Here is an 11,822-nt window from a genome sequence, read left to right as displayed (position 1 = left end):
GCTTTCTATCATATACTTTTCAAAAATATCCTTAACATAACCATTTTAATTAAGATACAAAAATCTCTTTTTCTTTCTATGTCACTTCTAGGGCACGAAAGTGTTCTATTATACCAATATTTATCATCTCAAACTCTTGCACATACTTTTTTTTAAATCCTCAAACATGGTAGGATTATAGCCGGTGAAAATCAGATCATCGACATATGGGCATACAAATAGTGTGCATCCATCATCTTCATTCTTAACATATATTTTGTGTTCATATAGATATTTTTTAAATTTATTTTTCTAGAAAATACTTGTTAATTTTGGTATTCCAAGCATGTAGAGCTTGCTTTAAACTATAGAGGGCTTTCTTCAATGTGTATACTTTGACTTCATTATTGATTTCAATGTATCAAAGTGATTGTTCAACATAGATCTTTGCTTCTAGGAATTCATTTAGAATGTTAACTTCATATCAAGTTGATAGATCTTTCATCTATGTTGTGTAGTTAGTGAGATCATTAGTTTGATTGTCTCCAATCGGGCTACATGAGTAAATACTTCTGCATAGTCAATGTTTTCTATCTGTTTATAGCCTTTTTTCATTAATCTTATTTTGTATCTTTATATTTTATCTTTTGTATTCTTTTTTATCTTATAAACCCATTCAACATCAGTTCTTTCTTATAGATTAGTCAATTTTCAGGTATCATTCTTCTCAATTACATGTATTTCTTCATCCATTGCTTTTATTCATTTCTCTTCTATGATAGCTTTATTGGAGCTAAATGGATCATTATTTTTTAAGAAACAAAATAGATATGTATCTTTAATGGATTTAGTGACATCATAAAAATCTTTCAAGTTTTATTAATCCTTATTAGTTCTGATGAGGATGTTGATGGTGATTATTATGATGATGATGATCATGGTGTTGATTTGTTTATCCTATTAAATATAGGGAATCTGTATACCAGAGTTTGTGGCTCATTTGTTAGTACTATTGGAACTTTTATAAATATTATTAGTACTTCCACTTAATTTGCAAGGATTAGATCAACATTGATCCATTTGACTTCTTATTGATCATTACTCAATTTCCAAGTTTAATGTTCTTCAAAGATAACATCTTTACTTATAATCATTTTTTTTATGATGAGATTATACAGCTTATATCTTATTGTTTTATCATCATATCCAACAAAGATGCATTTTTATATCTGATATCTTTGTATAAGCCATATAATTAAAGACCCAAAGATGAGTAATACTTGATTGGTGATCACTCTATGCTTGTTCTGAAGTGATAGCTTGTAGAATTTTGGTTGGGAAACGGTTCAGTGAATACACTACATATTACACAACTTCGACCCAATATTGTTTAGGTAGTTTCTTTACTTTGAGTAGACTTTTTGATCCAGAATAGTTTGATTCTTTCTCTTAGCAACAACATTTAGCTATGGTGTATAAGTTGGCGTTGTCTAATACCTGATGCCTTGTTGTTTACAGAAAAATTCATATTCATTTGATATATATTCTCCACTTTAATCAAATCTCATGGTTTTGATGTTATAACCACTTTTCTTCTTAATATTTTTTTCAAATTCTTTAAAAAAATTTAACACTTTTGACTTCCTCTTCAGAAAATATACTCATGTCTTTCTATTATAATCATCAATGAAGTAAAGAAGTACCTATTATGTCCAATTAACATTGGTTTTATAGGACCACACACATCAATGTAAACTAACTCTAGTGGTTTTTTTGTTTTCTAGTTGACCTCTTTGGTAAAACTAGCTATATAGTGCTTGCCAAGAATATAAATTTCATGAATTTCATCTGAATAATCAATATGAGGCATAACTTTGACCATTTTCTTACTTGTTAGTATCTCCAGACTTGTAAAATTCAGATGTCCAAGCCTTAGGTACCATAGCCACTCTTCATTGTTGGTGATGACACTCAAACACTTTGTTGTATCATATTGAATATTTAGAGAAAACATATTTTGGACATCTTCACATAGGCAATTAATCTTCCAATGTAGTCCTTGATTGTAAGATGATGATCCTTCATGAAAAGAGTATAACTTTTCTCTAGAAGTTGACCTATACTCAGCATGTTACGTTTTATAGCTGGAATATAATAAACATTTACGATATAGCTATGATTTTCATTCTTTAACCTAATTAAGATGTTTCTTTTACCTTTTACTGGAACTTTTGAGGTATCTCTAAAAGTGACTTGTCTTTAAACAGTCTCATCTAAATTACCAAACAAATCTCATTGTCCACATATGTGATTGCTAGCTCTAGAATCTAGATATTAAACATTCTTATTATCACTTAGTCTATATTGGATAAATAATGCAGTTGATCCTCTTATAGCGGTATCTTTCTTTGTATAGATTGCTTGTTTATGCACCTTTTATGGTTCTTTACTTTAACATTCGGTGCTATAGTGCCCAAATTGACTGCAACTATAAAAATGGATATTTGTCCTTTCACAATTATTGTAACCACTTTCTTTTCCTCTATATATACTTGTTGTCCTCGTCCTTCTCTAGTGTTGTTTTTGACACCTCTACCTTTGAATCTTGTATTCCAAGATCCTTTTTCTTAAGATCATTGAAATCCTCTCTGTCCCTGTTGATCTTTTCCTCGAGTGGTATATCCACTTCTTAAAGTCCTTTTTTAGTCGTATTTTCTTTTTTTAGGGATAATTTTTATTGCAAGGCATGTTTTATTATCTTATCTTCATTTTTTTTTTCATAATCTTCTGTTCATGAGCTTGTAAAGAATTCATAAGCTTATCTACTGTCAACTTGTCCACTTTTTTGGACTTTTCAATATGAATAACAAGATAATTAGATATTGGATTTAGGGATCTCAAAATTTTCTCAATAACTCGAACATCTATGAGGCCTTCTTTATTTATTCTCATATGATTGACTATCACTATATTTCTTGTGTGATAATTAGAAATATATTTTGAGGACTTCATTTGTAATGATTCAAATTCACTTAATAAAGATTGGAGACGAATCATTTTGATTCTGTCAGCACCTTCATATTTTTGTTAAAGAGCCTCTCGTATTTCCTTTGATTTTTCTACAGAAGTGATGATCTAAAATGTGGCTTCATTGAGACCTTGATAAATAATAGTCTTGGCTTTGTTATCTTTCTTTCTATTAGATTTGAGAACTTGTTTATGTGCCTTTTGTAAAGAATCTTCTACTTCTTTGGATTTTAGTTCATTATAATCATATCCCATGATCTACATACACCCAAGTCAATAAATGCCTTCAGTCTGATATATTAATTATCATAATTTTCTTTGTTCAGCTTCAAGATGAGTGTTTGTGCATTTTTTTTAGTCATTTTATTTTTTGAATTACTATATCATTTTAAAGGGTTGAATTTGACATAACAGATACTATAGATAAATCCAAAATGATCAAAATTATAGAGAATTGATCCAACTCAATTGAAAACAAGTCACAAATAGGTTGAATCAATCAAAAAACTAATTTAGGATGTCGATCAGTTCACTAAGGTTGAACCAGAAATATTCCAGAAAATTCTTCAACAGATGGCTTGATGGCTCAGTTAAATGGATTTGGAGGCTCGGTAAATGGTGCGGCTTGGGCGACTCACCTCGGCTCAAATATGGCGTACATGTATGTCTTTCGTATTCTTCCTTTAGGGGCATGGGCTACTGAGCATGAGTTTTAGGCAGCAATTGTGGATCACCATAGGCTCTGACTGGACTGATGTTTGCATCATTTTGTTCATAATGAAGAATACTACGCTGTGGATGTGTTTTTCACAACTTTAAAAATTCAAATGAATTTAAAAAATACCTCAATTTTTTATGAACGAGATTCTAATATCAATTATTGGTGGGAGAGATAATAGATGGTGGTTTTGAAAAACTCAGGGATAACACAATCGTAAATAACAGACTTACATGAATTGCAAGCTCTCAAATTCTCACCCTCTCTTGCTATTCAGCCACTGGTCAACTGTACTTGAATTGCCTATAGAAAGTCAACTGCACTTCCAGCAGTAACCATTGTATATTTTATAGCTTATGTATTACATGTTTCTGAACTGAACTGTGCTGAAATAAATGACACTAACTAGAAGAACATATATTGAAGAATGATTGAGGAGGTCAGAATGCCAGATTGATGCATAACATTCACATAAATCAATCGTGCAAGAGACATTTCAGACCTCAGCTTTTTCTTTCAGATTGGTAAGATGTGAAAATCTGTACTCTAATATGCTCCTGATGTGTCCTCGTGTTGAGAAGTACTTAATATCTAAAGAATCTGTAACCAAGTGAAAGGGACTTGAATTGGTTCAGCACACAATTATGCATCTTAATGTATGCAAATATGCGCATAAAAAGTCATTCTGGATAAATCATCATTTTTGGTGCTTATGAAAAGGATTTATAAATGTATTTATAGCACGCTCTGCAGTTATTATCTGTTTTCCAGCTTATAAGAGGCATTTTCTCATATTTAAGTGTTTTTGACTTTCCAGATTGAGCCAAATCTCATTGCTTGCAGAAAGTAATTTACCACAAATGGGGTTTTAAATGTGCATGAATCATGCTGTTTCTTGGTGCTTTCACTAATGATGGTGACTAAAAGACAGGTCTTATGTCGTATACAAATGCTTTTCAAAGGCTGTTTACTTATAGCACTTTTACAAAGTTTGCAATTGCAGGGTTACAATTTGCAACTTAGTGTGCAAGGGCCTCCTTCCATAACAACTGCACAAGGCAAAGAAGATGAGCAGCATGACAGTCTTCAGGCTAATCTTCCTTGCGGTGTTTCTTGGATGGCTCGTGGTTTGGATTATGTTGCCAACGAAGTTGTACAAAAATACATGGACTCCCAAGCTAAACAGCAAGCTTAATTCAACGTATTTTTCAGGACAAGGTAGGTTTTCGATTATCCATTCTCAATCCAGGTAACATTCTGTTGTTTTCCATTTCATTTCATTCTTCTCATTGATTATTTTTGTACCATTGCTACAGGCACAAATCTACTGCTCCTTTCATTCCCGATGATGTTCATTGCTGCCTTAGGATGCATTTATCTCCATGCTAAGCAGCAGCAGAGAATTTCATACTCCAAAAGGTTTTCTTTTCTTACCAGTCCACTTCAGTTCTTTCCACTATTTTGATACAAAAGGTTTACCACACTACTGTACATTATACTGGCAGTATTGTTGCAAGCAATCGTTTGTCCTTCTTAAGACGTCCGGCTCTCGTGATGGCTCCTCTTGGAATTGTTACTGCAATGGAGCTTGCTTTTGTAGCCATGTTTATTGCACTCTTGATCTGGTCTCTTGGAAACTACTTGTATGTCAGTTTTGGTCATCTCCACATACATAAACTAAGGGAGAAAGTGTAAGACATATCCCTTTCATCTTTTTGTTCATTCCCGCTTGGCTGGAATCAATTTTTCATGAAAACCTCTCATTCTTTCATTATGTAGAAAGTCTTCTTCAAAATTCTTTCGCTGAGGTGTTTCTTTTCATCAATTATTGCAGGTGGCAAGCAAAGTTTCGCAGTGTATCGTTGCGACTTGGATATGTTGGAAACATATGCTGGGCTTTTCTCTTCTTTCCTGTAACTCGAGGATCTTCAATTCTGCCTCTTGTTGGACTTACCTCTGAGTCCAGTATCAAGTATCATATCTGGCTTGGTCATCTTTCGATGATTCTTTTTGCTGCACATACTGTAGGTTTCGTCATATACTGGGCAATGACTAATCAAATGGCTGAGGTACTTGAAATTACTACTAATCTCGTTTAGTTGGGCTTCCTGGTCAACCTTGTGGCCCTTAGCTTTTGTATGGTTATACTTTTTATCCTGTAATATCAGATCAAAGGTGTGGTATCCGAGTCTTATCAACTTTTTGTGTGATTAGAGCTTTATCAACTCTTTTTTCTTGGAAACGAATCTTGTTGTCTTTCTTGTTGGACAGAAGTGCGGGACCTGATGGTGGTCATATTCGTTTTGCACAAAGCTTTCCTTTCTTTTTCATGTTAAAAGTGGCATTGGGAGAAGGAAATTTTACAACCTGTGAGCATCAATTAAATCAAAATACATGAAAAGAAAACAAGAAAAAAAAGGCTTATTAGGACATAAGGCATGTTGTTGCATACACGTTGCTGGGGTACGTACATGAGAGTTTACATTTTATTTTATGATGACATTAGTCCTTTAGCGGTTTTGCAAAGAAAAAAAGAAATTGTTTGAGTGCTCATAAATTCAAGAATCTCTCGACTCTCATGGATCAAAGAATGCCACACGTAGAAGTCAGGCATGTAGGGGGTAGCGTCATGAGTTTAGCCATAGCACCTCTTGGCATAAAGTGCTGGGTTCCATTCTCCCTCTGTAAAAGGAATCGAACCCAACACTTCTTATCAGTGTCCAAGACGTGCAACAACGTGGACCAATCAAAGAGTTGTTGCTGACTAAACTTATTTGCTTTGATGTTATAATGCCTGAGGGTCTAGTGATGTCAATGGTGTTTCCTGAATTTGTTGTGTTCTTCACATTGAAAATTTTTGTGGGACCATTCAGATGCTGGAATGGAGCAAAACCTGGGTATCAAATGTTGCCGGAGAGATTGCGGCTGTACTTGCATTAGCAATGTGGGTGACTAGCTCTTACCGTATTCGGCGTAAAATGTTTGAGGTTTTCTTCTACACCCACCAGCTATACATTCTCTACATAGTCTTCTATGTATTGCATGTTGGTGCTGCCTACTTCTGCATGGTCTTGCCTGGGATCTTCCTCTTCGTCATCGACCGATACATGAGATTCTTACAGTCACAGCGACGGGCTAGATTAGACTCCGCACGTCTCTTACCATGTGGCAGTGTTGAATTGACCTTCTCCAAGAGTCCAGGTTAGAACACATTTTGATCTGGATGCGGCAATCGAAACATTATATATCAGTATAAAATTAATATTTACTATTCTTGTCCTCAGGGCTGTATTATAATCCAACAAGCATATTATTCCTAAATGTGCCTAGCATTTCGAAACTACAATGGCATCCTTTTACTATAACTTCAAGCTGCAATATGGATCAAGATAAGCTTAGCGTAGCTGTCAAAAGACTGGGAAATTGGTCCCAAAAGCTTTGCCAAGAAATTTCTTCTTCCGTGGATCGTCTTGAAGTTTCTGTAGAAGGACCATATGGACCTAATTCATCTCATTTTCTAAGGTCAGTTTACTAGCTGGAAAGAAGTCCTGTGTTTAGAAGACTGTACATGGATTTCTGATATCGTGCTCATCGACAGGTTTGGTTTATCTTTCCACAGGCATGAGTTACTGGTTTTGGTGAGTGGAGGTAGTGGCATCACTCCATTTATCTCCATAATCCGCGAGATCATGTTCGAAAGCACGAAACCGAACTATCAAGTTCCTCGTGTCCTTCTTGTTTGTGCATTCAAGAACTCAGCTGATCTTGCCATGCTAGACCTTCTGCTCCCAATCAATGACACACCCGCAAAAATTTCTCAAGTGCAGCTGCAAATTGAAGCCTATATCACCAGGGAGGAAGAGCAGCCTATTGCAGATAACCAAAAGCTTCTCCATACCATTTGGTTTAAGCCAAATCAATTGGACTCTCCGATTTGCGCCGGTCTAGGCCAGAACAATTGGCTATGGCTTGGTGCAATAATTGCATCATCATTTATCATGTTCCTTCTCATACTAGGCATTGTCACTCGTTACTATATTTACCCCATTGACCACAACACTGAGGAGATATACCATTTTTCCTATTTTGTACTCTGGGACATGTTTTTGCTCTGTACCTGTATTTTCTTAGCTTCTAGTGCCGTCTTTCTTTTCCGCAAGAAAGAGAACGCCACAGAAGCGAAGCAAATTCAGAACCTGGAAGTGCCAACTCCAACACCATCAACGGGTTCATGGTTTCACAACGCAGATAGAGAGCTCGAAAGCCTTCCTCATCGGTCACTTGTTCAAGCTACCAAGGTGCATTTTCGTGCAAGGCCTGATCTCAAGAGTAAGTAAATGCCACTAAAACAATTCCATCTTCGTATGATCACTTAAATAGCTTGCAATCTTCTTCGTATGATCACTTAAATAGCTTGCAATCTTTTTTTTCTTTTTTCATTTTTCAGCATTTCCTGTTGGCATTGCAGGAATTTTGTTCGATTGCAAAGCCTCGGATGTTGGAGTCCTGGCTTGCGGGCCAAGGAAAATGAGGCACGAGGTTGCCAAGATTTGTTCATCTGGCATAGCAAATAACTTGCACTTTGAGTCCATCAGCTTCAACTGGTGATGCTAGTAATATATACTTCTAAGTAGAATAAAAGTAGGGTTTGGTCAGTACCATCCACAGCTACAGCAAGGACTCTTTAATTCTTTGTGATTATGTACAATAATTTTGCTGTAAGTTTCTATTTGTGGGCTTTATATTAGTTTTTTAAATTGTTTTTTATTTGAAAATATATTAAATTAATATTTTTTTATTTTTTAAAATTTATTTTTACATCAAATTTATTCAAAAATATTTTAAAAAATTCGTAAAACAGGCTCGGAGTGAAGCCGATAAAAGTATGTAGTAAAACAAACCATCTTCACGGGGAGCTGAGCACTAAAGTACAAGGGACTTAGAAAATGTAATCATGTGGAAAGGCGTACGCATGCTTGCATTAGATTGTATCCAGTCCATTTGAAGCTGGACATGATCCTAGCTCGTGTCTGGTCCTTTTACTTTTCCAGCTTGAACAAATCAAGCCCTCTACTTTTTAGATTGTATCAAATTAGCCCTAATTCACTTTTAACAAAGCGAGGCGGCATTCTCCGTCCATTTATGTCATCACACATGGCATTCATCTAGCCATTTGATTAGTCAAAAAATCATCATCTTAAATTGAGAATAAATAGGCTGATTTGATCTAATTTTAATTCGACTAAGTAAAAGAAAAGGTAGAAGGTTCTCTCTCTCTCTCTCTAATTTTATCTTTATTAAATAAAAATTTTATTTTTAAATTTTAATAATCATATATATTATAAATTATATTTTAAAATCTCACTTAATATTGAATTAATTTTTTAATATAACATCATAGCTTTAATGATCAAATAATCACGAGTTCAAATCTTACCATTCTTATTTATTTAATAAAAATTAAATATGTAATGTGAATTTATACAAGTTTTAAATCCAAAATATTTTTATTTAAAAAAATAAGTTAAAAACTAATATAAATTATATCTCAGTATCTTATCTAATAATTTATATTTTTAGGTTAATATATATATATATATATAAAAAGCTGTTTGGTAATGAGGTTGCGTCTGCGTTTTGTTTAAAACGCAGATGCAACATGTTTGATAAAGAAAAAACATAATTAACTATTTATGGATCTCATGATGTTTTTGCGTTCGAAACACAGGGGAAAGAAAAGCGATTAATGGCTTATGCACACTGTTCATGTTAATTGCACTGTTCAGTGAACAATGTAATTAACATGAACAGTGTAGCCAGCTCTACTGTTTAGATCGGACTAGTTCTAGCCGGACCAGGTTTGGTCCAAAACTCAATATGCATTGAACTGAGTCCGATCCAGTAAAATAAAAAAATAAAAATTATCTTTTATTTTTTAATTATATTTTATTTGAAAATTAGTGTTTAACATTATTCAATGACACTACATAAATTAAACACAGATCGCTTGATGACGTAGTATTTATAAAATTTGATCGCAATTTCAATTTTGTTTCTGATTATATTTTACCTAATGTTGTTGTTACGCGCTTAAAAAATCAAAAAAATTATAGTTTTTATCAGATGTATTTTATATGTTATGAAATTGTAGATAGTTTAATAGAACAATGAAAAATAGTTTTTATAAAGTAATGTTTATTTCATGATGTAATAACAATAGTTAAATCTATAATATTTAAATTAAAAACCATCAATATTAATATATATTTTTTAAAATTATTTTATAATCTCAATTTCAAAAGCCTTTAAAACCAAACACATTAAATTATTTTTTATTCAACCTTAATCTTAACAATATTTTTAACCAAATATATATAAATATCAAATCAATCTCAACCAAAAATAGGTTTTATAAAATATTTTTTAAAATTTAGAGATCAAAATCTCTCTCTGAAAACAAAAAAGGAACAAAAATCCTAATTCAGCGACAACACATTAAAATTTATAGATTATGACGTAAACCCTTTATCAACCACTACTTGCAAGTAGTAATTAAGATTCAAATTAACCTTTAATGATCCCAAGATCATTTATCATAAAGAATTGGGGGAAATTGCCAGTATGAACAGATCGATGTTTTTGCTAATGAATCATCATCAATAGCTTAATGGTCAATTCTCCTAATTTTCAAAAGAACATATGAAAAGGCACGCAGTTCCCAATTTCGCTAGATATTGACATTGGTTGATAAAATATTAACAATCACCTCTTTTGTCTCTAAAAATAATGACACCATAATTACTATTATATATATCTTCTATTAAGTTCGTCTTAATTATATCATGAAAATCGCGGTTAATGTTAATATAACCATTAAGGTCCGTACCATGAATTATTATTTTTTTGGAAAATTAAAGAGAAACGACGAAATAAAATTGTGTCATCAATTATATCATGTTGTTGCTAATTTTTATTTTTTACTTGTTAGTAGGGTTTCTTAGCATTAATATGTTCTCAAATGTTATTTTTCTTGTTTCTTGGACATGGTAAATATGTTTAGTTTTCATTATAACATGTTATTTTTTTGTTACTTCATGGTTCTTGCTGCTTTTATTACTCGAGAGATAGAGATAGGTATTACAAGAAAGAGAAGGGAAAAAAAATAAACTCTGAATAAATCTTTATTATTTCTAATATGATTATATATATTATTAAATAAGTATTTGTAATTACAATTTAAGTGTTACAAGAAGGTTTCGCTCCGACATGAAAACAGTCGATGTTGTCATCATCGTATCTGAACAGGAGGGAATTGTTTTTCTTTGACATGCACGGTGCAACTAATTAAGTACTGATAATGTCGACAGAGTATAATTTTTTTTTTCATGGACGAATAACTAATTGTTACATGCAATGAATCCAAAACCTACTTCGAAAATAATAATATCATTGTTTGCTTGAGATACCATTTAGACGGTCCTAAATCAAATCAAAATTAAATAAAATTGGATTGAGCAAGCGCTGGCATCGATAAAATTAGAGGATGTTGATTAATTTTTAATGCCTTCAAGAGAATGATTAGCTGAAGATATATACCTAAGGTTGACGCCTTGTTGCAGGCATGATTTAAGATACGAAATCTTTTTTAATTTGAATGAACACATTCTCGACAAAGAATTTTAATCAGGATTAATTCATGAGCTTTATCCAAGCTCGATGGCTCCATGGAATTATTTATATTTAGCAAGAGGTGAACTTGGGATCTTGCAGACTGACAATTAATTCCAGGTCTTTAAGATACCAAATCGTTGGGTAGCAAAAGTTGGTGGAGGTCTAGCTGTTTTGTACCAAGTTCTTTAAACATTCGATAAATAAATAAAAATTCGACAGTTTCTTTGAAGATTTGCAAATAATTAATGGAAATATATAACAGTATGATTATAACATGGACTCGTCAATGTTGATGCGTACGTAATTAATATAGCTGTAAAAGAATTACGTACTTACTCCTAAAACCAAAAGAAAAATCAATATTTCGCAAATCAAATACTTTCGTTTTATATTTTTGTTTGTCTCAGAATAATCATTTTTTGGTAAA

At 32.8% G+C, this 11,822-nt stretch overlaps 1 protein-coding gene across 4 annotated transcripts; it reads left to right on the top strand.

The window, feature by feature from the left end:
• Window positions 1–4,534: 4,534 nt before the first annotated feature.
• LOC105139193 (ferric reduction oxidase 4-like) lies at window positions 4,535–8,446 on the top strand. 4 transcript variants are annotated; one of them, XM_011045551.1, is made up of 9 exons: window positions 4,535–4,655; window positions 4,728–4,942; window positions 5,041–5,143; window positions 5,230–5,415; window positions 5,559–5,793; window positions 6,598–6,925; window positions 7,009–7,246; window positions 7,344–8,053; window positions 8,172–8,446. In XM_011045551.1, the coding sequence occupies exons 2-9, from the start codon at window positions 4,792–4,794 to the stop codon at window positions 8,330–8,332; spliced, it is 2,112 nt and encodes a 703-aa protein (XP_011043853.1). In that variant the 5' UTR covers window positions 4,535–4,655; window positions 4,728–4,791; the 3' UTR covers window positions 8,333–8,446. The 4 variants fall into 4 exon arrangements, with proteins under 4 accessions (XP_011043853.1, XP_011043855.1, XP_011043852.1 ...); XM_011045553.1 differs by lacking the exon at window positions 4,535–4,655 and having other exon boundaries at window positions 4,692–4,942; window positions 5,559–5,748; XM_011045550.1 differs by lacking the exon at window positions 4,535–4,655 and having other exon boundaries at window positions 4,692–4,942.
• The last annotated feature ends 3,376 nt before the right edge of the window (window positions 8,447–11,822 follow it).

This window comes from Populus euphratica, unplaced genomic scaffold (assembly GCF_000495115.2).
Source record: "Populus euphratica unplaced genomic scaffold, PopEup_1.0 scaffold89.1, whole genome shotgun sequence".
Taxonomy (NCBI): domain Eukaryota; kingdom Viridiplantae; phylum Streptophyta; class Magnoliopsida; order Malpighiales; family Salicaceae; genus Populus; species Populus euphratica.
The sequence above is the reverse complement of the archived record's forward strand: the minus strand, read 5'-3'. Positions and strand labels throughout refer to the sequence as shown.